This window comes from Chionomys nivalis, chromosome 7 (genome assembly GCF_950005125.1).
Source record: "Chionomys nivalis chromosome 7, mChiNiv1.1, whole genome shotgun sequence".
NCBI classification, from domain to species: Eukaryota; Metazoa; Chordata; class Mammalia; order Rodentia; family Cricetidae; genus Chionomys; species Chionomys nivalis.
This window is the reverse complement of record NC_080092.1, coordinates 93,571,340-93,597,429: the sequence shown is the minus strand read 5'-3', so window position 1 is coordinate 93,597,429 and position 26,090 is coordinate 93,571,340. Positions and strand designations below refer to the sequence as shown.

Here is a 26,090-nt window from a genome sequence, read left to right as displayed (position 1 = left end):
TATCATATCAGATCATTGCCTTTCATAAATAATAATCAGGGCTGGGGAGATGACTCCCCAGCACCGCGCTTGCCACACAAGCATGAGAACCTGAGTTCAGTGTCCAGAACCCACATAAAAAGCCAGGCATGGTGGAGAATACTGTAATCCCCACACAGAAGAGGTAGACATGGTGGATTCTTGGAGCTCCATGGCTAGGCAGATTAGTCTGATCAGTGAGTTCCAGGCCAGTGAGAGACCCTGTCACAAACAACATGTAGACAGTGCCTGAGGAGGAATGACTCCCATAACTGATCTCCAACCTCCACACACATGTGCACACATGTATGCCTGTACCTATATCTATCTATCATCTATCTATCTATCTATCTATCTATCTATCTATCTATCTATCTATCTATCTATCTATGTACCTACCTACCTACCTATCTACCTTCCTACCTACCTATCTGCCTATACCCTCTCCCCATGCACATGAAGAAAACATGCAGTTACTAATTTTTAGAAGGTGTGTGTGTGCACACGCTCGTGTATTCATAGAATCCAGAAGTCAGATTCCGGAAACTGTAATCACAGGCAATTGTTAGCTGATTAATATGGATGCTGGAAACCAAATTCTGGCCATCTACAAGAGAAGCAAGTGCTCTTAACTGATGAGCCGTCTCTCCAGACCTGTACTGACTGCTTTGGTGTGTCAACTTGACCCAGGCTAGAGTCATCAGAGAGGAAGGAGCCCCAGTTGAGAAAATGCCTCCATGAGCTCCAGCTGTAAGAAATTTTCTCAATTAGTGATCAGTGGAGGAGGGTCCAGCCCATTGTGGGTGGTACCATCCTGGCTGCTGGTCCTGGACCCTATAAGAAAGCAGGCTGAGTAAGTCATGTGAAGCAAGCCAGTAAGCAGCACCTCTTCGTGGCCTGTGCATCAGCTCCTGCCTCCAGGTTCCTGCCCTGCCTTCCTTCAGTGATGAACAGCAGTGGTGAAGTGTAAGCCAGATAGACCTGTGTTTCATCAGAGCAATAGAAACCCAAACTAAGACATCTCCTGATTGCTATTCAAGCGTGAGCTGGAGAGCCATGCTCAAAGGATTTCCCTGTGCTGCAGCCCCGGGAACCACAGCCCAGTGAGGACATTGCTCGGGATTAGGACTCAGCATTCCCTTGGCCTGTGATACCCACTTGTCCATGTTGCCACCTTTAGTAAGATACTTAGTGTCGTAGCTGGGTATTGCAGAAGAGGCCATAAGCTTGGACAAGGCCATAGGAAGTAGCAGTTAAGCCTTTCCATTTCCCCCTCCTTTCCTTCTAGTGGCAACGGGAAGCTGGCCTCCTGGGCCTCCATCCTGGGATTCGTGGTGATGATGTCCCTGGATGTGGGCCTCGGCTAGCTCCGACAACCCTGGGACCCGAGGAAGGAAAGTGCCGGATTTCTGCAGGACCTCGATCCTCTCTCTTCACCTTAACATCCCATCCCTTTCTCTCCTCTCTGCCTCCTACCCGGATCAGCTCCAATTATGCTTTGATTTTTCATTTTGCTTTGGAGGGAGAAGCTGGTTTTCTTTGTAATCTCAAGGTGTCATAGGACTGTAGATTTGTGTTTGGGCCACTGAGAGGAAGGAATCTGTCTTCAGTAGGCTTGTCAAGGCCAGCCCCTACTGTCCCACCTCCAGCCCTCCTCACTAGACTCAACATCAGCTCCTCAGGGTCACCTCCAGAAGTCAGCTCTTGGGACACGAGTCCTGAGCGTGTTGGCCTAGGGTCTTAGATCAGGTGGCCAGAGCCCTGTGCTCTCTCAACCATGGACCTTCTGTCCACCTAGAATGCCAGGACAGACGCATCACGAGCACAGAAGGCTGTTCTCCAAGGCTGAGCCAGCTCAAGCAGGGTCTGCTTCCTCCAGGGAGGCCGCACAGGACGGCCCCCACACAAAGGGCAGGGAGTCAGCTAGTCTTCTCTTTTGTCCTAAGGCAAATATTGGCATTACTGAGGCTAGAGAAATTTGGAAATTAGGGTGACCGTGAGCACACACACAGTGTGCTCTGTGAAAAGCGGTGTGAGTATGGTTTTGAGCTGAGCCTCTGGCAGGTCAGAAGAACAGAGTGATTAGTCATGGTTCCTAGATCTCCCAGTTCTTAATCCTGATGTGTTTACAGCCCTTGTTTTTCCCCCTGAGAGACTTGTGGATCCTAGCAAACTGCAAGTACTCAGTCCCTCCTTTACTAATGGAGTTACTTAAGTTAGCTCCAGGGGATAAGTGACCTTTAGAGCCAGCTAAGGCTCTTTCTCTGTTGGCCATTTGGAAACATAACCCACCCAGACCCCTGAGCTTTGGTAGGCTTTGTCGGAATCTGGCCAGAGGGCTTCGAATGAGAAAGCAGGAGGGGGCGGGGTAGGCAGGTGTATTTTTACATTTCCTTTCTTAGAAAACTTCCCAGTCTGAGGTGACCCTGAGGAATGACTGGACCTAGACTAACCTGTTCCATCATACATGTAGCTCCGCCAGTAGCTCTCACAACACACCTGAGACCTGAGCCCTCCTTGATCGGTAGTGTGTGTGGGACTCAGTGGACTCCACTTGGGAGCCAGGCGTTCGGGTACTGGGTTATCAGGGTCTACTCTGTGTTTACATGGTCCGTCCCTCCAAGAGTGAATACCGTAGCCGCGAACGTTCAAGATCTCAGAGGCCAGCCTCAGCTGGGAGTATGTACGTTCTTCGGAAGCACTGGTGATCAGAATTGAAGGCACATTCAGAGATTTGGTTAGCTGAGGTTGGTTTGGTGATTGGTATATGTGTCTATTTTAGTCTTGTGTCTTGGTGTGTAGTTCTGTTACTGCAAATCGTCCTTCCTGCTGGATGAGACCTTGTGACTGTGATTAATATCAATAAAGGGAATTTTGTCGTGCTTGAGCTGTGTTATTTTCCGTCTTCGACACCGCTTCTTTCCAGAACCGTGATGCCTCCTCTCCCACCCAGTACCAGCAGGAGTGAAGAGATGCTCTCAGCAGGATGACTAGTCAGCCTAGAGCTTGCCAACAGCAGTGCCCAACTCCAGCTTACTTAACCAGAGAGACTGAGGAATGGGCGTTAAGAAACTCAGAGGATCTACTGGGGACCTGGGCTTGGGAATGAGGGTCTAAGACTATAGATCTTAGCTGTGGCCTGATGGCTTTTGAAAAACAGCTCCATTAGATGCCATGGCCCCTGGTGCTGGTAACTAAATGCTAGAATACTGGGCAGCTCTACTGAAACTCCCTCTCCTTGATACCGCCAACAGCATCAAGAGAATGAGGCACACACGGTGCTGGACAAACATCCATCTAGAACTTTGATCCTGTGCCCATGAACTGGCTGGTCTTACCCCTGGCCAGGTCTGACATGACAGTAGTAGATTTTCCAGATTTGGGGGTTCAGATGATAGAGAGCACAGGAAGAGACATGGATGACTCAGGGTATCAAAGACTATTTTATTGTAACCTTATTTTCACATTTTGCAAAGATCATTGGCTTAGAGGTTGTTACCATTCCTCATACAATCAAAATTCACTCACCCCCTTCACAAAAGGGGTTAGCCCAGTGCGGTGACAGTCCCCATTCCAAAGGTGCCTATATTAGAATCTATTTCGATATATATACTTTCTCCCAAAGTTTTTATGAATACTTTTTTTTGTTTTTTTTTGTTTTGTTTTTGTTTTTGCTTTTTCAAGACAGGGTTTCTCTGTGGTTTTGGAGCCTGTCCTGGAACTAGCTCTTGTAGACCAGGCTGGCCTCGAACTCACAGAGATCCGCCTGCCTCTGCCTCCCAAGTGCTGGGATTAAAGGCGTGCGCCACCACCGCTCGGCTCGAATACTTTTTTTAAATCCTAAAATTACATTGGGAATTAGGAATTAATTCCCATTCTTGGTTTGTATTCATCACAGTCTGTTGCTCTGGTTTAGAGATGGGTTGAGGACATGTTCAATAGGTTTGTGTGTTGAAGTTTGATCCCCCATGTAGCAATGTCACAAGGTTGAGAGAGAGCCTAGTTGGAGGTCATAGGTCAGAGGAAACTGTTCTGCAATCCAGGTTAGTTCTTGAGTATAGCGCTTCCTGACCTACGGTGTGACCTTTCTCCTCTCCACATGGTGTCGTTGACCTAGTTTTTGTCAATTTTGTTGACCTAGTTTTGTCAATTTCATTCAAACCAAGGCCTATTTGGGAAGAGGAAATCTCCACTGAGTAATTACCCTCCAGACAGGTAGGTATGTCTAAGGGGGAATTTCTTAGTGAATGATTGAAGTGGGAGGACTCAGGCCACTGTATGCAGTGTCACCTCTAGCCAGATGATTCTGGGTCGTATAAGAAAGCAAGCTGCTACTCCTCCATGGCCTCTGCTTCAGTTCCTGTCTCCAGGTTCCTGCCTTGACTTTCCTCAATGATGGACTGTGAGTTGGAAGGTAAGCCAAATTAAATCTTTTCTTCATCAAGTTGCTTTTGGCCATAGTGTTTATCACAGCATCAGAGATGCATACTAATATAGACCACTGCTGTGGGACAATGGTCTTGTACTCTATAAAGATTTGTCACTTGTACTGGTTTAATAAAATGCTGGTTGGCCAGTAGCGGGGGCAGGAAGTATAGGTGGGGCGACCAGAACAGGAGAATTCTGGGAAGAGGAAAGGCTCAGTCTACAGTCATCACCCAGATGCAGAGGACACAAGATGAGAATGCCTCACTGAGAAAAGGTACCATGCCATGTGGCTAACACAGACAAGAATTATGGGTTAATGGAAGATGTAAGAGTTAATTAATAAGAAGCCTGAGCTAAAGGCCAACCAGTTTATAATTAATGCAGGCCTCTGTGTGTTTCTTTGGGACTGAACAGTTGTGGGACCAGGCGGGACAGAAACTTGTGTCAATAGAGTTTGGCTGGCTGGAACTGCCTAGGGGTAGACTTTTAGCCTCCAAAATTTTATGTGAAGTAAACTCTTTTTCTTTATACAGTCCTTAGCCTCAGGTGTTTTATCAAAGCAATGGTAAACTAACAGGACACTCCCTTCTGAAGCAGACTAGACTACGACTCCATCAGCTCTGCAGATGACTGAGGATAGCACATGAAGAACTTTTATTTTCTGGCAAGATGCTGCCTGGAGAAGAGGCAGACAAATGACAGTGTCTTTATGAAGTGCTTCAGAAGACAGGAGAAGTCCTGGGGCAGAGAGGATGCTCTTCGAAGAGCTGCCATCCAGACAACTTCCTATTTTGCACATGGTCCTGTATTACTCCCTTTTGGTTCTCTCTGTCCAACTCCTTCCTGGCCAGTGTTTCAGTTCTCTCTGGAAAGATTGTGACTTAATCAGTCCTCTCTCCATATCCAGGTTTACCATTGTTTCTCTGTATTCCTGATCACATTAGTAAAAGAGGCTATTGAAGAAACATCCCAAGGCTAGGGGATGACAGTGTCAGCCAAGTGCCTGCTGCACAGTCATGAGGACCTGAGTTTAGATTCCCAGCACCCATATGAAAACAAGGCAAAGCAATGTGGTGGGCACTGTGTAAAAACCCCAGTGCTAGGTGGGGGTGGTATGGGGATAGGCAAATCTCCAAAGCTCATTGGCCAGCCAGTACAATGAATTGGTGAGCTCCAGATTCAGGGAAAGACCCTGTCTCAAAAAATAAGGCAAAGAAGATACCTGGCATCAACCTCCAGCCTCCACTTGCACACTCACAGACAAGCACATCTGTGCATGTGCATACATGTAGAACCATCATAGAAATCCCCAGGTACCAGAATCCTCCCTGTGACTCAGGGCTTTCCAGGGTCTACTATAGAGTGACCAACAGTGCTTACAGACTGCCGGTAGGGCATCATGCCTTTGCCTGGTTGGCGATAGCACAACCTTTTCCCTCCAGGTGGTGCACCGATGGACCCTCCTTCCAAATGACAGTACGTCAGGTTCGGGGGTGGGTAGTGTTGATTGTAGCTCTGGCTCTTCCCTAGACTCCTCACAGAAGGCAGTCTCACCCTGCCAGGCTGAGGGCAAGGGAGAGGAGGGCAAAGGACCATGAGAAGTGTGCACTCGGGCCACTTTCGAGCCCTCAGCTTAATTTTGTTGGCACTTCTGTATGTTTCTCTCAAAGAGCACTCTCTTCTCTACCTTTGGGGCTCCCCAGACTCACCCTTGGGAAAGACAAGCAGGACTTGATGGCACAGTGTACCTCCAGGGATCCTGGGAAGCCAGAGGTCACTTCAGGCTTCCTGTCGCTTCATAGCCAAGCAGGCAACAGCTGGGATTGGCACACTGTATCTTTCAGCAGGTGGCCAGATCAGAGGAGAAGGGTCCAAGGGCATGTATGTGGCTTTCCCTGCACGTGGTCTCCTATACCCAGTCCTTGTTCCCTATTACAGCCATGCCAAAGACTTTCAGAGCTGGCCTCCAGGAACTTGTGCAGGTGCAGGCTGTCCGTATCACCTGGCCTGAGGAGGGCAGGGTGGAGTCTGCCCACACCTGCAGCCTGACTGGGACCTTAGCCAGAGGAAGAAGATCCCAGATCTTGGGAACCAGGATGCCTGTGAGTTGGGATGATAACTCCACACTCCCAAGGTAGGTTATATCCCAGAGATGCATAGGTAAAATCCATATACATGTGTAACACTCTAAACTTCTATGTCTTTGATGCATGGATGACATAGTTCCATGTAAAAGGAAACCCTTCCTGGGATCCATTGGCTTCTGCCCTTCACACCCTCTAATGTGTAGGGGAGGCCTACAGCCTGCAGCCTGTACTGCCTACCCTTCTTCTCTCCTGTGACCAAACACCAGACAAGAAGCCATGGTGGGGGAAATGGTTTTATTTTTGCTTTCTGGGTGAGAAAGGGGCCTGGTAGGGAAGACATGGCAAGGTTCGTGATGGTGGGATTGGGACTGTGTGGCTGGGACTCCTCACATTTGACCCCACCAGGAGGCATTTAAAAAGGCAGGCTGGTGCTTAGCTACCTTTGCCACTTTGCCCACTTTTATTGGATCTCGAGTCCCCACCCCCGACATGTTGTGGGAGACTGTTCATTTGTTCTTGTCTGCTCAGACTCGAAATAATCATACAGAAGCTACATTAATTAAATCACTGCTTGGCCAATCACTTATTGCTTGCTAGCTCTTATATCTTAAATTAACCCATTTCTATTAATTTGTGTGGAATAGCAAGTAGATCTTCCCTGAGCCTCTATCTTGACATCCCTCAGTGAATCATGGCCTGAAAGTATAATCCAAACTGATCCTTTCTTCCCCAAATTGCTTTATAATGGTGCTGTCACAGCCATGGAAAGGAACCTAGAAGAGAGATTGTTGGTGTGACCATTTCTCTATGTCCCTCTTTTGCTCCCCATCATGGTGTTCCTCCTCACCATGGGCCCAGAGCAACCATGACCTGAACCCTCTGAAACATTAGCCAATAAAACCTTAGAAGGTGAATGTCCCAGGGATGGAAATCTGACACAATTGGGGAACTGTGCAAACAGAAAAAGCCCCTTAGTCACAGTTCAGTTCTCCTTGTGCAGTAGTGGTGTGAGAAATGCACCTCTTTCTCTGACATTGGATTTTCAGGAATAGGGCTTGCTGCACACTTGTGTCTGCAGCATTTCCTGGAGGGTGTCCCATGGAAAAGTACAATGAACCATTGCAATATTAATACAGATATGTAAATTTTCCCAAGAATTCCTTTAGTGGGAACCTCCACCCTCACTGAGTGTCTTAGTAAGGGTTTCAATTGCTGTGAAGAGACACCATGACCACAGCAACTCTTATAAAAGAAAAACATTTAATTGGGGTGGGTTACATTTCAGAGGTTTAGTCCATTATCATCATGGCGTGACATGGTGGCATGCAGGCAGACATGGTGTTGGAGAAGTATCTGAGAAGCCTGTGTCTTGACTCGCTGGCAACAGAAAGTGATCTGAGACATTGGGTGTGGCTTGAGCATATATGAGACCTCAAAGCCCACTTTCACAGTGACATGATACACTTCCTCCAACAAGGTCATGCCTACTCCAATAAGGTCATACCTCCTCATAGTGCCACTCCCTTTGGGGGCCACACCAAGGTTCTTTTTTTTTTAAATATTTATTTATTTGTTTGTTTGTTTATTTATTTATTTATTATGTATACAATATTCGGTCTGTGTGTATGCCTGCAGGTCAGAAGAGGGCACCAGACTCCATTACAGATGGTTGTGAACCACCATGTGGTTGCTGGGAATTGAACTCAGGACCTTCGGAAGAGAAGACAATCCTCTTAACCTCTGAGCCATCTCTCCAGCCCCACATCAAGGTTCTTATAGACTGTCACATGATCACAGAGTGGCATTCTATCCCTGTTGCCCATTCAACTGAGGTCACCAGATTTGATTTCAAAGATTCGTCATCATCCCTTTTACCCCTCAAGGTAAACATGGCACAATCAAGTACATACAGTTAGGACAGTTCTCTTCTCTGTGATGGAGACACTTCAAAGTGACACAATGAATGGTGACAGAGACAAGTGGGCAGGACAGGACTGGCATCAAGGATGCCATGTGGGATGCCTATCTCTGCTCCATGACCCTGAGCCTGATCTTTCTGCCCTCTTCTCTGGAGGGGTTTCCACAGGCTAGTCTCCAGGGGTGTAGCCAGCTCTTTGTTGGTCCTTTGGAGATGCTGAGAAGTCAAGGAGCATTATCTGCACACACGTCATCTTCTCTCATCTTCTCTGTGAGCACAGTGGTTCTGAACACAAAAGAGCTTCCCATCCAAGTTGCTCTTTCCACAGAGACACGCTCAGAGTGCTGCAAGGAGGTCTTGATTTAGGTAACTCCATTTATCTTGGTCCTTAAAAAAAATCAACTCCAAATAAGATACCTCTGGTGACAATGGATGTTGAAGTCTCAGTCATGTGCTATCTGTGGCCAGAAACGGTTGGAAGGAAAAGGACTAAGGGACACAGGGGTGGGGATTAGCTAAAGTGGTGCCATCCCTAGACCTAGGAGGTGTTCTAGCTTACTTTCCATGGCTGTGATAAAACACTGACCAAAACCAACTTGGGGAGGAAACTGTTTGGCTTATCCATCCCAATGACAGCATCACTAAAGTGAGTCAAGGCAGGAGTTCAATTAGGACAGAAACCTGGAGGCAGAACCACAAAGGAAGGCTGCTTACTGGCTTGCTCTTCATCCCTTGCTCAACTTGCTTTTTTATACAACCCAAGACCTACTGCCTAGGGGTGGTACCACCCGAAGTGGGCTGGGCCATCTCAGGTCAGATATTAATCAAGAAAATACTCCTACCGGATTTTCCCAAAGGCCAATCTTATGGAGGCAATTCCTCAGTTAGGTTATTTCTTCCCAGATGACTCTAGCTTGTATCAAGTTGACAAGACTAAGCCATCCCAGAGGATATAGACACAAGTGTCTCCCGAGGCTTTGAGAAATATATATACGACTTCATCAAAGGTTGCCTAAAAGAAGCAACAAAAATCTTGTAGGTCAGAATGAAGTCTGAACTTCCTCACTCTGGAGCGCAGATTTTTGCAGTAAGAGAAACACAGGGAGAACTGGGTTTCAGGTCCTCTGCTCCGGAAGTCAGCGAGGCCATGAACCCACATTACCCTCCTGACTGGGAGCTGCCTCCTTATCCAGGAGGTTCTGCTTGTTTGGGATGAAGGGTGATGTAGGTGTGTGTGTATGTGTGTTTGTTTAACGCAGAATTCTTGGCAAACCCATCCTGCTGGCAAGTGCTGACAAGTCAAATCCTCCCTTTTTCCAAGCCGGAGGAAAATTTCTAGTGCTGGTTTCCCATCATGACCCTCACAGCCCCACCAGGTGAAGACTCCTCTTTGTCGTTGGTGCCCCTAGACATTGGAAATAGTGACAGTCTCTGGCTGAATGCTACAGCCCACAAGGTCCAAAAGATTTTGATATTTCTCCTTCACGGTCACTATCATTTGGAATAGCCCCTCCCCAGTTGTGGAAGACAAGTGTTTAAGTTACCTTTGTCGTTGTAGTGACACATGGCCTAACATGAGCAATTTAAGGCCCATCTTTTAGATGATTCTCGATCCTGACAAGTTAACAGTCATAACAAAGATGAAAACAGGTAGGGGGCATGCCCACAACTGAAGGTTTTAAACTGGGGTAGTAGAAGGGGGCTGAGCGAAGAGAAGGGAGGGACGTTGGCCGGGAAATGCAGATCAACATCCTGGGAATCTTTGTGGAAGTCCGTGTTGGGGTAGGCATGTTGAGACCAGCATTGTGAGTAGTCCTATAGAAATGTGTCTGGACCAGGATTGCAGGTCAGCATCTTGGGCATCTCTATGAAAACATACCTGGACCAAGGATGTTGAGACCACCGCAGTGAGTGGTCCAGTAGAAGTGTGCCTTCATCGTAAACATTCCTGTGAAAATAGACTTGGACCAGGGATACTGAGGCCCTCTTTGTAGGCATTCTTTGGGAAGCGTGCCTAGATGAACAGGTAACACGGCCTTCTGAAAAGGCAAAGCTCCTCAAGGGTTCGTCCTCGGAGCTCGCAGCACCCGGTGCATGTCCGTGGAAGAGATGACAATGCCGATAGCAAGGCTGATTGGGATCAGCCTTGGCAGGAGCTCCCCCAAAGAGCTTTGTGGTTTGGAAAGTTACAGCAACAGCCAGGAGCCAGGGCACCAGCCTGCCTCCCAAACACACCTTTCCCTGTGATCAGGGCAGCTACCACACCCACAGCTGGGCTTCTCCCACTGGAAGCTCAGCATCCACGTCCTCCCTCCTTTGGCTAGAGTGGAATAATGATACCCTGAGGGTATTGTCTGTCAGTATCTCATACCCTGCCTCTTGTGGGAGTGTGGACTTCCTGAGATACTCGTGGCCCATAGACATGACCATCATCCAGTTAGGATCCCTTGGCAAGAGGGTGTAAGCCATCCCAGTGGTTCAGAGCTTGAGCTGAGGAGGAGGTTAGGTTGATCAAAAGAAAGGCTTCTTAGGCAAGCGGATGTGACTGCTTTGCATATCACCTCTCTGATCTTAACTTCCACCAGCTAGGATCTGCTAAGAACAAAACAGCAGGAAAAGAATAGAGTCAATGGTGGCTCACACCTTTAATCCCAGCACTGGGAGGCAGAGGCAGGTAGATCTCTGTGAGTTCGAGGCCAGCCTGGTCTACAGAGTGAGTTCCAGAACAGCCAGGGCAACACAGAGAAACCCTGTCTCAAAACAAACAAACAAATAAACAAATGAGGCAAATAAGATAAAACAAAACAACAAAAGATCAGTGACCTGGGCCTCAGCTGTGCACCAGTTATGAGTAGGATAGCCGTTCTCTCAGACGGCCAAGTTAATACACTATCCTTTAGACGATTTCACTGCTTTACCCCGGGGCTCTAGATGACTGCATGGATCATTGAAAGCCATTGTCCAGAACACTCTCCTCTTCCTTCTGCTTTCAGAAGTCTTTGTGACAATCCTCTTTGAAGTAACAGCTAATGCAGAGGCTGGAAAGATGGCGCAACAGTTAAGAGCACTGACTGCTCTTCCGAGAGACCCGGATTCTAGTCCCACTTGGTAGCTCACAACCATTTGTAACTCCAATTCCAGGGAAATCAAAGCCATCTTCTAGCCTCCACAGCCACCAGGCATGTGAGTGGCACACAGGTATGCATGCAGGCCAAACACCCATCCACATAAGAGGGAAAAAAATTAACGTAATAATAGTAGCTAAAGCAGGAATTTTTAAGGTGCCATGTTTAGTGGCTACCTCAAAGTCCAGATTTCCCACCTCTCTAAATCTGTGACATATGTCTGGCAATACCACCAATACCATGCTAGTGTTTTGAGTAAGTTTTACTGCATTCTGTTTTGGAACCTTATCAAAAATAGTGACTGGTTTACCATCCAACACTGGCTGGAACTTACTCATATTTTAAACAATTAAATTGTGTGTGTGTGTGTGGTATGTAAGTTTATGTGTGGGGTTTGGGTGCACATGTATGTGTATGCATGTGAAGGCCAGATGGGTTCTGAGACTCTGACTGACAGACCATCTCTCCATCCCCCTCATTCATATTATTGCCAGGTTATAAAACACAAAACAAAATCTCTTTTAGCTGCTACAAGTTAAAAGCAAAGCCAGATCTGATCACTTCCTTTCTAAGACTTACATGAATTCATGTGCATGTCACTTTGTTTTTTTACTCCACATTGCTCTTTAAATTTTACTTTTGTTCAACTTTCTGTTATGAAGAATTTTAAGCCTATGCTTAAAAGAAAACAGTATGGCATCATGAGCCTCATAGACACATCACCCATGAGCCTTCATGGACCCATCACCCATGAGCACTCATGGACCCGTCACCCATAAGTCTTCATGGAACCATCATTCATTAGCCCTCATGGACCCATCACCCATGAGCCTCATAGACCCATCACCCATGAGCCTCATAGACCCATCACCCATGGACCTCATAGACCTATCACCCATGGACCTCATAGACCCATCACCCATGAGCCTCATAGACCCATCAACCCATGAGCCTCATAGACCCATCACCTATGAGTCCTCATGAGCCCATTGCCTATCACTCATGAGACCTTAAAGGCTCATCACCCAGGTCCAGTGACTATCTAATCTACCCAGCCACATCCTTGCTCTGCCTTCAAAACAACAACAACAACAACAACAACAAAAACCTAAGGTCTGAGGAGATGGCTCAGTATGAAAGTGCTTGTTACACCAACGTGAAGGCCTGAGTCTAAATCCTCAGCACTGCATGAAAAGCTAGGCATGGTGTTACATGCCAAGAACTCTAGCACAGGAGGGACAGAAATAGGCAGGACTCTGGAGCTCCTGGCAAGACTATTTATTGGGAAACAAATGGTGAGCTCCAGACTCAGTGAAAGCCCCTGTGCTGATCAGCTCTGGCCTCCACAGACACAACACCTGTACACATGCTTCCTCTCTCTCTCCCCCTGCTCATTAAAAAGATACACCACCACTTCCTCGATAAACAGGTCAGTATAAATCTCAAAAAGAAGGCTCCTAGACTGTAATGTGTCCCTCAAATTTTGTATGATGGTAACTTAACCTGGTAACTTGACTAATATAAGTTAGTTATATTTAAAGGTGGGTGGGGTCTTTGGGTCATCGTTAATGGGTTGTCTCAGTAATGGCTTGATTACAAACCATGCCACCTCTGGCTTGCTCACTTTCCTCACGCTGTTGTGTTGGGACGTAGAATGAAGGCCTGCACCAGAAGCCCTAAGGATTCTGGCTCCATACTCTTGATCTTCCCAGCCTCCAAAGCCGTATCCACATGAATCTCTGTTCTTTATAAATCGTCTAGTCTCTGACATTCTGTTATATCAACAAAAAATAGACTCAGACATGGATGACCTCTCTTTGCCATGACACTGTTGCCATTACCATACACATACAAAGTAACATTATATAATCTGCTATATGATTATAATTTGCTATATAATTTTACTATATAACTATAATTCATAGAAGTTATATATCATAAATTTTATTGCCTTCCTTTTAGCTAAGTAGTGGCTTTCAGCTAAAAGCAATAAAAATCTTACTTTTTTTGGCTCAAGTACTCTATATTTCTAAGGGAATTTGGGCTTCTTCTCAAAACTCATTCATTAGCTCATTCCATGATTAACCCTATGAATTCAGTCTTGGAATTACCTGTGTTGGGGGATGCTGCTTGTTTGTTCCCGGCTGCCCAGAACCAAAATTATCACACAGAAACTATATTATTTGTAATACCGTTTGGCCAATAGCTTAAGTGTATTTTTAGATAGCTCTTATATCCTAACCAACCCATCTCCAATAATCTGTGTATCACCATGTGACTGTGGCTTACTGGGTAAAGTTCTGTCCAGCGTCTGGTGTCTGTCATGACTTCTCTCTGACGCTGCCTACTCTCTCTATATATATCTCATCCAGCCTGGCTATATTCTGTTAAGTCATTGGCTGAAAGCAGCTTCTTTATTAACCAATGGCAATAAAACATATTCACAGCATACATCACCACCCACCTGAGACTTAGAGAGAAGGGTTCACTCATAGCTAATCTCTGAACCTGCCTTGTCCGTGTGACCTCAGCAAATCAAATCACACCAATGACCCCCACCCCAGGGTACTGCAGACTTAAACCATATCTTCCTTTTTTGTCCTCTTCCCTCTTCTGTGTTGAGTGCAGGAACAACGCAACAGCAGGCAGAGGGAGACTCTGTTTACCCAAAGAATACACTTGTAACCTTCCTGGCCTCGTGACTGGCAGTGACATGGCCAAGAGGGAGGGAAGGAAGCAGGGCCTGACCACTGAGGGCACCAAGAGATCCACAGACCAGAGACTGGCCGGGGGTCTGAAGTGGCCCAATGGAGTGTTTATAGTTAATATAAAGCTAAGGTTCTATCCTTAGCACCACATAAAGTGGGCATGGCACCTCGCTCTTGTAATACCAGCCTCCTGGAGACAGAGTTTGGAAGATTAGGAATTCAGGGTCATCTTCAACTATACAGAGTTTCTGAGGCTGGCTTGGGCCATGTGAGCACCTGCTTCTGTCAAAAGAAAGCATTCGGAGAAGGGAGGAAAGAAGGAAGGAAGAAGAAAAAGAAGAGCGAGAGAAAGAAGGAGGGAGGGATAGAGAGAGGGAGGAAGAGAGGGAAAGAGAGAGTGGGAGAGAGAGAAGGAGAGAGGGAGGGAAAGAAGAAGGCAGAGAGAGGGAGGGAGGGGAGGAATGCGAAGAATAATGTGGGCAGCCTCCATGGAACCTCCTTCTGGTTTCTGTTGGTCACAACAGTCTCAAACTTCTGCAGACCTCCACACTGTGAGGAAGTTCTCCTCTTTGGGCTGGGTTGGCCTGGTAGGATATAACATTGAGGAACTGGAAATCGCAACCCCCACTGTGTTCTTGTCTATGTCTTGGGCTGCTTGCCTCATGGGCCAAGTGTCTGTGTGCACCACCCAGGGCCACAAATTGACTCGCTAACCCAGAGAGCCCCTGCCAGCGTGAGGAAATGGTTTTCTCTCACACAGCCCTCTGTCGGCCTGTTTTTAAGAAAGGATGCGTCAAGGTTTCACTATTACCTTCTTTGGCCCTGGTTGGCTTCTGGGAAGGAGAGCCCCATCTCCCTGCCTGCCCCTCCCCTTCGGTGTGTCCCCACCCTTAGCTCCACGAAGGTGACTGACACGTTGCGTGTCAGTCAGAGCTGCCCCGGGCTCGGCTGGGGAGTGGGGAATCACAGCTTGCATTGTGTACATGGAGGACTCTGACAGGTGCTGATGGATTTGGCTTCCTTGAGGCTCCAGAGTCCTGGGAGGGGACAAAGAGGAGCATTGTTTGGCAGGGCAGGCCTCTGCCTGTGAACCCACTCATTTGCCTGATGCTGGAGACAGGTGTATCATGCTGAGTGTGCCAGAACTATGTTGGATGATAAAGATCTCAGCTGCATTCCCCAAGGCCAGCCTCATGCCAAGGATGCTGTATGAGGGGCAGCCCATGGTCCCTCTCTCCCTGCAAGCCAGCCCAGTTTTTTCTTTTCCTGGTTCGCAGTTCTGAGCTATACTCATAAAACCGAGGGCTTGTCAGGGATGGGGAGTGGAATTCTGTCTCAGTGTCCCACTCTTTGGAGCAGAGGTGGCAGTGGGGAACAGGGCATGCTTACCAGGGAAAGCACATTAACTGAGATGTTGAGCTAGGACTTAAGGTCAGCACTTCACCAAGATCTCTGCTGACAGAGTCTTCCTGGAGACTCATCCGGCCAGAAGCATGCCAGCCAATGCATTTTCATTGTCCCCTCAGGATGGTTGCTATAGATGCGCCAACTATGCACATCACTTTTAAATTAAAAGTATGTTCCTTGGGCTGTGGATTCAGTGATGGAGTCTTACCTAGTAAGAATGAGGTCCTGTGTTCAATTCTCAGCAAACCTCCCCCAATCCCCATTACCCAGTGTATGTTTTTCTTCTAATTTTTTATATCCACTTCTCTCTCTCTCTCTCTCTCTCTCTCTCTCTCTCTCTCTCTCTCTCTGTGTATAGGAGGGTATGTGCATGTGGGTGCAGGTGCATATGGAGGCCAGAAGAGGGCATCTGGTCCCCCTGGAGCTGGGGTTAGAGGTGCTTGTGAGCTGCCCAACATGGGTGCTAGGAACCAGCCCTGGTCATCTGTAAGAGAAGAAATACACGCTTTTAACTATGGGGCGACCTCTCCAACCATCACAAAGTATACTTCTCACAAAGTAAATGCAACATTGGATAAGTTAAGCAGCAAGTGGTAAGGATTTTAGAGAGAGTCACTCTACCAGCCCAAACCTCCACCTCTCCAAGTTTCAATTAAGATAATTTGATTAGGGTTTATCTCTGATTTCCCAATATTGTTTTTGTCCTGACATTTCTCCTTACTTTTGGTATAAGATATGACCTTTTTACTCCTTAGCAGGAAAGCATCTATTTCCTTAGATTTGCATTTAGCTTTTTACAATAAAAGTCTCCCTCCTTTGGCTTTGCCTGAGTAGGGTCTGTTTCTCTAGTGAACTTGAAGTACAATATAGGGTTGGCCTGAGGTTAGAGCAATATCCGCATGCTACTATGGGAGCCTCCTGCCTTCTTCCTTCTACTCTGCAATCCTCCGGCTGCGTGCCTACGATCACTCTTCCTTTTATTCTAAGATAAAAAACCACCCGGATTTTGCACACAGGTGTAACATGTTCAGGACAGGTAGATAGAATAATGACCTCCTGAAGATGTCTGAGGCCCAGTCCCCAGAACCCGGGAACATCTTGTTACATGGTAAAGGGACTCCGGGTTGCAGATGGCAATGGGGTTTTAACAGCTGGCCTTAAAAGGAGATTCTCTCGGAGTTTCCCAATGGGCCAATGTAATCAAAGGATCCTTGTTTCTAAGTGGAGAGGGAGACTGGAGTGGGTGGGTCAGGGTGATTGTTGGGAGGAAGCCTCATTGTAGATGAGGAAGGGGCTGTGCTGAAACTCCATGGTCCTGCCATTTGTTTCGTTCCTTGACTTGGACCTTTGGCGGCTGTTTGTTTTGCTTTGCTTTGTTTTAACCCAGAACTTGTGTCATTTTCATGCGTCATTATTTTGTGAGTATACATGTGTGAGTGTGTGTGTGTGTGTGTGTGTGTGTGTGAGAGAGAGAGAGAGAGAGAGAGAGTTAGTTTGTGCCTGCCTGTCAAAGGGATATTGAATACACAGGTGTGCACAATATGTATTGAGGTCAGAGGTCAACCTCAGGTGTCATTCCTCAGGAGCCTTCTACCTTATTTTTTGAGACACGATCACCGAGACTTGACAGTCCCCGTGGCAGCCAGCCTTGCAGACCATCCAGCACAAAGGATCCACTTGGGGTTATGTGAGCCAACATCACACCCACTTTATCCGTGGGTGCTGCGAATCAAACTCAGGTCCTTATTGTGCACAGGCATCCCCTTCCCCACAGAGCCCCCTGCTGTGGAACCCCCATCACTGGAATCACTAGTTTGATTCTCTGCTTCACTTCTCTTTCCTCATGACCTGCTGTACCCCAATTTTGCTCCCACCCTTTTCTTCTTAATTTGTGCTATCACATTTTTTAGTTTCTAAAATCTCTAATCATCATGAAATCCCTCTCCGGACTGCCTGCAGGCCCTCCTGTCTTTCCAGAAGGTATAGATATAGGTTGGCTTTTTTTGTCTTGTCCCCTGTACTGTTTCCCCTAGACCTATTCCTCTTCTTCCCGCTTCTCCTCCCCCTTCACACCCTCTTCTCTTTCCTCTTTCCCTTCTTCTTGGTGTGTATATGATGTATGTCTACGTGTGTTGTGGGGGTCATACATGTGCCATGGTGCTTATGTAGAAGCCAACCTTGGGCCTTCATCTTCTACCTTATTTGAGGCAGGGTCTCTTTTCACCGTCTAGCTAGTCCCCTGTGAGTTTCCAGGGATTCTCTTGTCTCTGCATACACAGTAAAAGTGCTAGGACTTTAGACACAAACTACCATAGCCAATCATACACAGGTTCTAGGGATTTGAACTTGGATTCTCCTGCTCTCACAGTGAGAACTTTACTGAACCAATTCCCCAGTCCCTCCCCTGGGTCTCTTTTTTTTATTTTATCCACTCCACCATTTCATAAGTTGAATCTTTTCCCAAATGTCTGGTGAATACCCCGAATGTAGGGAAATGGGAGAGGGTGCTGAGACTTGGCAACCAACTTGTGACCAACGTAATTGTGGGCTTGGAGACAAAGACTTGGCCTTTTAAAGAGCACCTCTAAGCATTACCTTTTTGTTGTTGTCGTTTTCTGTCTTGCTTTTTGAAACAAGCTAATATTGAACCTGTAAAGTAGGGGAATTTGACCTTGAACTTTGGATCCTTCTGCCTCCACTTCCCTTCCCAAGTGGTAGAATTACAGGTATAAGCCATCTTGTTCTGTAGTTCTAGGGATTGAACACAGGGCTTCTTGGATGGCAGGTAAGCTCTCTACCTGCTGATCTATATGTCACCAGCCTTCCCACATATCGCTCTGTGGGGCTTTTACTCCTGTTGACCTGTAACTGGGGAGGAATAAGATGGCTCCTCGTAGGTATGGGGAATTGATAGTAGATGTGGAGTGTTGTAGACCTTACTCTAATGCCTGTGCCTCGGTTTCCTTAATCTACCCTTGACCTCTGCCTTCCTGGCTCTGAATGCCTTCACATAAAACCCTACTCATTCACTGTGGTGCTTTGTCCAATAGTCACCTGCACGAGACTCTGTTGCTAAAGTGCTCAGAATGGCTTGTGGCACAGTTAAGGGCTGGCTGTGATTTACTCTGCTATGCCACCAAACACACCTCCAGATGACCTCGGGGCCGCACATCCTCTCCTGGACCTCTCCTTCATGGTGCTCCTCTGCCATCCCCAGCTCTTCAGGGTCTGGTGTTGTTTTATTGCCAGCCCATTCCCCAGCTACACAAAGGGGGCCATTGTCATTGTTCCCTCCAGATGTTGCATGTTTAAAAGACACTCCAGCCAGAAGGGACTTGTCCTCTGGATGCCCTTAGAAGAGGGAAAACATTCAGGAACAGATGAAGGAATGGTGGTCCTTAGTCTCAGAGTAGGGGGTTCCTCCAAGGGAACTGAGGGAAGCCATGGGTACCTAAGAGTCTTGTTGATGTCATCGTCATTAGCTTCGTCTTCATCATTCATTCAGCACTTCTCCAATGTCCACAGACAGGCTGTACACCTTGGTCCTCCCCTATGTGTATACATATATGCTAATGAGTTCACTAGGTCTGGTCACCCTCCATCTGATTGGATTCTCTTGAGAACAAGTTAGATGTTTAATACAACAGTTATAATTCATACAGGAGTGAGATTATGAATTAAAGAACATGGGTAAGCTTAATTTTCTTCTTCTCAAGTTTAGAGTATATAAGTTATGTGTCCTCTTGAAATTTACAAACTTCATTTTTATTCTTCATTTTTATTAGTGTTTTTGGAGAATTTTGCACAATATATTTCGATTATATTCACCCTTCCCCAAATCTTCCCAAATCCATTCCTTTCCTATCCAGTCAACTAATGGTGTGTGTGTGTGTGTGTGTACTTCATTTAAAAACCCACCAAGTCCAACTTGTATTGCCCATAAACTCTTAAATGTGTATGGTCATCCACTAAGCATGGTAGGCTTACTACATCATACCCCCTCTGCTCAAGGCTTTGGGATCATCATGGAAGAGGGGTATAATAGCCACAGGGGGTGGAGAACTACATGGAAACTGTGTCTTTCATACAGAACAGGACAGCTGTTCATATGAATGCACATATGTCACAGCTGTGACAGCAGGCACAGAAAGAACTCTGCATGCTCAAGTCAGATAAAATCCCAGCACAGAAGAGGAAGGTGGGCAAGAAGTCCCGCCCCCAACTGAGAGCTATTGGCCACTGAGAGCTCCTAGGAGAGGAAGTGTCAGTTTTATTTAATAGTGTGACTCACAGAAGATGGATGATTTTAAGTAGCAGAACAGGATTAGAACCCAGGATTCTGATTCCAAATCTAGCAAATCCCCCCTGTGACAATCCTTGTATCGTTTACCAAGGAAAAGGCAAACGGTGTTACTGCTAGGGTTTCCCTGCAAGGTCATTATCTGATATGGCATCTAGCTCAAGGGACTCTTGCTCAGTCTCTCAATGATTCCATTTGGGAAATCAATAGACCTCAGTCCAATTTATGCTGCTAGAACAAAATGCTCAAGACTGGGAAATTTATAAAAAGTAGAGTTTGCTTAGTCCACAGTTGTGGAGATTGTCAAGTCCAAGGTCAAGGCTCTGGCAGTCAGTACTGCCTGACTGTTACAACAAAGCACAGTAAGTGGGGCTCCCCATTGCGAGACAGACCAAGCCTGCCAGCCCAGGTCTTTTCCTCTGCTTATAAAACCACTAACACCATCAACAGCGTCCCCCAAGATCTCATCATGACCTCAGGAGTAATTCAAATCATCTCCCAAAGAAAATTTCAAAATACCTTTGATAGGTGCATTTGGGCTTAAATTTCCAAGCCATGAACTCCCGAGGGATTCTTTCAAGTCATGGAAGTGATTTGTAAAGGGAGTGATTGAGATCCAAGGAGGCTGGACCACCTTCCCCAGAATCATACTGTTAATGAGTCTGAGGCCAGGGCGGAACTGGGACCTAAAGCTCCTGAGTATGGTCATTTTCCCAAGGCTCGGAGCCATGGGACGGGGAAGGGTAAGAAGCTCAGGGCCATGGCTTAGCCATCCTCAGCTGAGCCCAGCCGATGGCCTGGTCACATGGAGGCCTCTCGGAGCACCACTCTCCCTGCCTTTCAAGGCTCTATACAATTGTAGGCTAACCCTTCTGCTTCCTATGTCTGGCCACTGTTCCAATCCAAATGGGACACACAACATCGTCATTGGCTAGTGACTGCTTTAACCTCTCCAAGGCTCAATTGCTCTCCTTACAAAGCATTAAATTCCCTCCCTTCTATGGGGGTATGACAAAGACTAGGGAGAGCCACAAGGCAAGTGTGGGCTATGTGGGGACAGCTGCCTTGGGGACCCAGATTAAATATTGACTATTCCATGGACTTTCTGTGCAGTTGCTAGAAACTTGCTATGAAGTGGGACTCATCAATGTAACCATCTCCATGGGGGCTGGTGAGAAAGTCAGTCTAATAGAGTAGAGACTCAGAGGCCACACAGAAGAGGACCAAAGAGCCTCAGTAAACATATAGTACCAACTGCTTCACAGGTGATTGAGGTTATTGGGAGTCAAGCCATAGGAATAAGCCCAGGGAAGATTAGCAGCGAGCATCCGAGTGAACCCAAAGAATCACGAGAAATCAATCGTCGATTGAAGCCATTGAGTTCTGGCTCTAAGCTCAGCTACAGGCAACTGCAAGCCACAGGGCCTGATTGAGAGCCATCCTGGATTGCAAAACCCCAGGCAGCCAAAGTGTGCGAATGAATGCCTGCTATTGTGAGCCAGAGTGTATGGGCGGTTTGTTTGCAATGCTATCCAGTAGGTGATTAATACAGGGCATTCAGACCTGACTCCAAAGCTCATTCTCTCTCTCTCCCTCTCTCTCTCTCTGTCTTTCTCTGTCTCTGTCTCTCTCTGTCTCTGTCTCTCTCTCCCTCTCTCGCTCTGTATGTTTTTGTGTGTGTGTGTGAGAGAGAGAGAAAGAGAGAGCACGCCTATCTACCAAACGGAGGCCAGAGAAGGGCAGCAGGAATTCCACTCTGTCTCCCATACCTTATTCCACTGAGATAAAGTCTCTCATTGAACCCAGAGCCAGCCAGGCAGCCATTAAGCTCCAGCCATTTTCCTGTTTCTTCCCCCAAAGTACTGGTTATACAGCCATGCCAAACTTTTCATTTGAATGTTGAGAATTTGAACTCAGGTTCTCACACTCACAAACAAAGCTCCCATACCTCCCCCCAGCCATCTCCCAACCCCCAGTGCTCACTCATAGCCCCATCACAATACTGCGCTGCTATCCCATAAAACACACGAGACACGTGAATCTTAGTACACAAGCACACAGCCAGGCTTCTCAGAGATGCCAAGAACCCCGTGTTGAACATGGGTCTCATTGGAACAGACTTCCACATTGTTAGAAAAAGGGAGTGGGGATCTGTGCTAGGACAAGAGGACGGGTGAGGAGGATTTTGTAATTTCTGGGACACTTCACAGATAATTTATTCCTAAATGAAAAGGAAAACATCTTGAATACTACCCAGGAGTTCTGAGGCGACACAAAGGCTCCACATTGGAAGGGCAGAGAGGAAGTCATAAGGAAATACATTCATGCCACTGGGGAGAGAGTGTCCAGACTCCAGGAGACACAAGCTCGTTTGTATGATGTTCAGATCTGAGCAACGTGTTCTTCAGGGAGACAATTCACAATGAAAATGAGAAAGCGATGAACCAAGTCCGGTGCATTAAACCTTTGAGGGCAGATAAAGGGCAACTGTGGAGGGCTACACGAGAACCTCGAGACGGGTCGCGTCCGAGATCTGACGTTGATGGATAGGATTATAGCTTACTCGGTAGAGTGTTTGAATAGCATGAGTAAAGTCCTGGTTTAATCTCCAGTACCTCGTAAACCAGGCACGGTAATACATGCCTGTAATCCCAGCACTTGGGAGGTGGAGGCCAGAGGGTCATAGGTTCATGCTTATCAGCTTATGCAGCAAGTTAAGGGCAAGCCTGGGCTATATGAGATGCTGTCTCAAATATGCAGGCTGTAGGCATGTGCTGAATTCAAATTTGAATTTGCCACTCATCGGGGCCCTGTACTTCCAACTCTCTGAACATTAATTTCCCTGTTTATAGGATAGTCACTAAGAGGGCTTGCTTAAAGCAATGCCTAATATATAAGAGCGGTAAGCCCTGAATACTGTCTCTAAGTGTCATTATGTGACTATGTTGCAAGGGTTGCCCTGTATAGCCGTGATGATGCAATCACACAGATGGAGATGGGAGTGGATGCAAACCTGTTATCCGGCACTAACCCCACATTGGCCAGACACGTTTCTCATAACACAGTGAGTTAGGCAGCCTAAGACCCAAAGTGGCCATGTTGTTATAGAGAACTTCTTTAACTGGTGTCAAGGACAGACGGTACGAGCTGCTTCTTAGAAGGCAGGAAAGGGTTTGACTTGCTTGCTTCAGGTCCTGCTGGGTGTGGACAGAATGCAGTCTCCAAGCTGGGTGCTCCCTTTGCTACCAACTCGGGGTCTGCCCAGATGGCGGTCCCACCCCAGTTCTGTGAATGGAAGGGATTGTCATGTTCATGGGCGGAGCTGGCTGTGGAGATCAATAACTTATTTGCCACAATTAAACCAGAGACTTCTGTCTCCAGCAGCAGATAAGCAAGTGGAGAGCTAACAAGGAGAAAGGGAGGGGCAGCTCTGACAAACTGGTTGCGAAGGGCAGGCCAGGTTGATTGAGTGCCTGTCATTGTTTTATGGTGGCAATAACATTGGCAGGCATCTGAGGGACCTAGGAAAGAAGAAGCCAGCTGTAGGCACGAGTCAGGCACACCAGCAGGGCTTCCTTTCTACTGGAGCCCCCAGGGAAGGCTTGGGGTCCCCAGGCCCTGTGAGAAGCCTTGACTTGCTAACCAGTTCACCACCTCCTCCCTTTCTGGGTCACATGAACCAGGGACTATTGGAGGGTGACGTTCAGACGTGGGTACGGAAAGGCAGCTGAAGTCACTAGGACACCTTCTGCTGAGATGGGACAGAGTCGTGGAGAATGGCCGCCCCAGGAGGGCAGAGAATGAAGCAGGCGGTGGCAGGTTAGCCTCCAGGAAGGACTGGCCCAGACACTGACAACCTGGAGAACTGTGCAGGATAACTGCTCTCTGTCCAGGTGATATCCAAGAACTTGACAATTCTTGCAACGCACGAGTAGGCACTTTCATTATCCAGCCAGGTTCCTCAGAAGGTAAATGCCTCGTCCAAGGTCGCAGCTCCTGAGTGGCAAATCCAGGCTGTTCTTGGAGTCTCTAGGTAGTGTACCCATCTGCTAAGATAGCCTTATCCATCGGATGCTATGGGATGGTCTCTCCTGGTCATCTTGCTGTGCCACTGATCAGCTACTGCAGTCATACATATGTGCACCACAACAGACATGAACACACTGCAAAAATATCCATGCACATCCATGTGTGTGCACACACCACACATGCACATCCCCATATAGTGTACAAAGACCATACATATACATATCACACGTGTGCACATAGTATGTGTACACTCTTGCGTATGCCACAGACTCACATAAAAATGCATAAAAACCACACACCCCACCTGGCATAATCACCCATATACACATTGTTCTCCTCAACCACCTATACCTGGTGTGACTGGAAGAGCCATTGACTTCATTTCCCTTCTTGCTCACCTGAAGCATGCGTGGTTGGAGGGAACTGCAAGGATTGATTTTTCTCTGCCTAATTTGATGGGATCTGGCCTGCTGCTTGGACCCCAGGACTTCTAAGACATGACTCGAAGGCAAGGGATCTCTGTTTCAGGGACGTCTGGGGCCAGTTCATTCTGTCTTACAGGGCGCTGTCCTATACACCATACAATACTTACCAGTATCCTAGCCTCTATCCCTAAATGCCGGTACTATCATATGTGCGGCTAAAATTGTCACCAGACATTACCCACGGTCTCCCGGGGCACAGATATGCAAAACTGCCCAGATTCAGACCTTGCAAACGACTTACTTTAAAATGCTAGACTGTGGAGCTTAGAGCGTAGCTCAGTTGTTAGAGGACATGCCTCGCACGTATGAAGCCCCGGCTTTCCTTTCTAGTGCCACCTAAAACTGGGTGTGTTGGTGAATGCCTGTAACCCTAGATGAAGGCAGGAAGGTCCAAAGTTCAATTCAAGGTCATCCTTGGCTACATAACAAGGTCAAGGCCAGCTGGTTACATGAGACTCTCTCTCTCTACATGTGTGTGTGTGTGTGTGTGTGTGTGTGTAACATTTTATATATATTAGGTAGGTAGATAGATAGATAGATTGGCTATAATAGCCTGGCTTCATGCCAGCAATCCCCTCTGCCAAGCCCCCTGCTTATACACCCATCCATACTGTTCTCCTCTGTTTTATGGGAATCGGGGCAGCTGTTGGCAAGACTGCGTTTTTTTGAGTGAGGAGGAAGGGGATACGCGGGGCCCTCCATCATCGCTTCTACAGTCAGCACTTGAGATTTTCAAGAAGCAAGCCCTGCTTCGGAAAGTTGGGGCACAACAGCTGGAAAAACAGGCCTTTCTCTCCATCCCCCTCAAAGTCCCAGTTGTCTGCCCGGTCCCCCACATGGCCGTGTGAGACTCTAGTCCATTCTGCAGGCAGCGACCAGCACAAACGCCCTTCTGTGCTTTCTCCAATGGGAGTTTTCCTCTCTCTTCATCTTCTTTAGAAATGCTTGGATTTTTTTTTATTTTTCGCATTAATTCACTTGCTGCACGCTCCCACCCCCTCCTGCGCACTGCCCTCCCCTTCCCCTGGTACACCTGACTTATTTATTTATTTATGGCCAGAGTATTTGAGCTGGGGGCGTTTAGTTCGGTCTATTAAGCTTGCTCCTTTTCCTGCCTGGGAACCCGGGTAATGAGTAACCATAGCGTGCTACAGGCAGCTGTCTCGGACAACCCAAGAGACTCCACGGAGCCGCATAAGGGAGCGTTTGTTCTGTCCAGGCTCAATAGTTCCTTGTGCGGGAGGCAGGGATGGGAGGGAGGGAGGCAGGGAGGCAGAAATAAGACAGACACTAAATCACTGCGCTCTGATGATTCCTCTCTTCTCTCCCACCCCTCCCCTCCCCTCCCCCACCTGCCCCGGCGATGTGCACTTGGGACTTTCCAGGTCTTTTTTCTGAGCCTGAGGACCTGACCAGAAGTTTATGTGCATCTATCCCAAGGAAAGCTCTTTGGCCAGTTTAGGTTACATGAAGCCTGAAGGCTGCTTTTTCACATGGGAGTGGATTTGGTGGCCCGGATCTCTCGTTGTGCTGGGGAACACAATGCCCATTGTCCCCAAGGTCATTTTGTGATCCAATAAATCTC

At 47.3% G+C, this 26,090-nt stretch overlaps 1 protein-coding gene across 9 annotated transcripts in view; it reads left to right on the top strand.

The window, feature by feature from the left end:
* The window catches only part of Slc39a11 (solute carrier family 39 member 11), a 434,880-nt gene extending 431,979 nt beyond the window's left edge, over window positions 1-2,901 (top strand). For all 9 annotated transcript variants that reach the window (XM_057776243.1, XM_057776245.1, XM_057776240.1 and 6 more), the window contains one exon: window positions 1,307-2,901. In XM_057776243.1, the coding sequence (XP_057632226.1) occupies window positions 1,307-1,385 (79 nt within the window). In that variant the 3' untranslated portion in view covers window positions 1,386-2,901. The remainder of the gene's footprint in view (window positions 1-1,306) is intronic.
* Window positions 2,902-26,090: the final 23,189 nt, after the last annotated feature.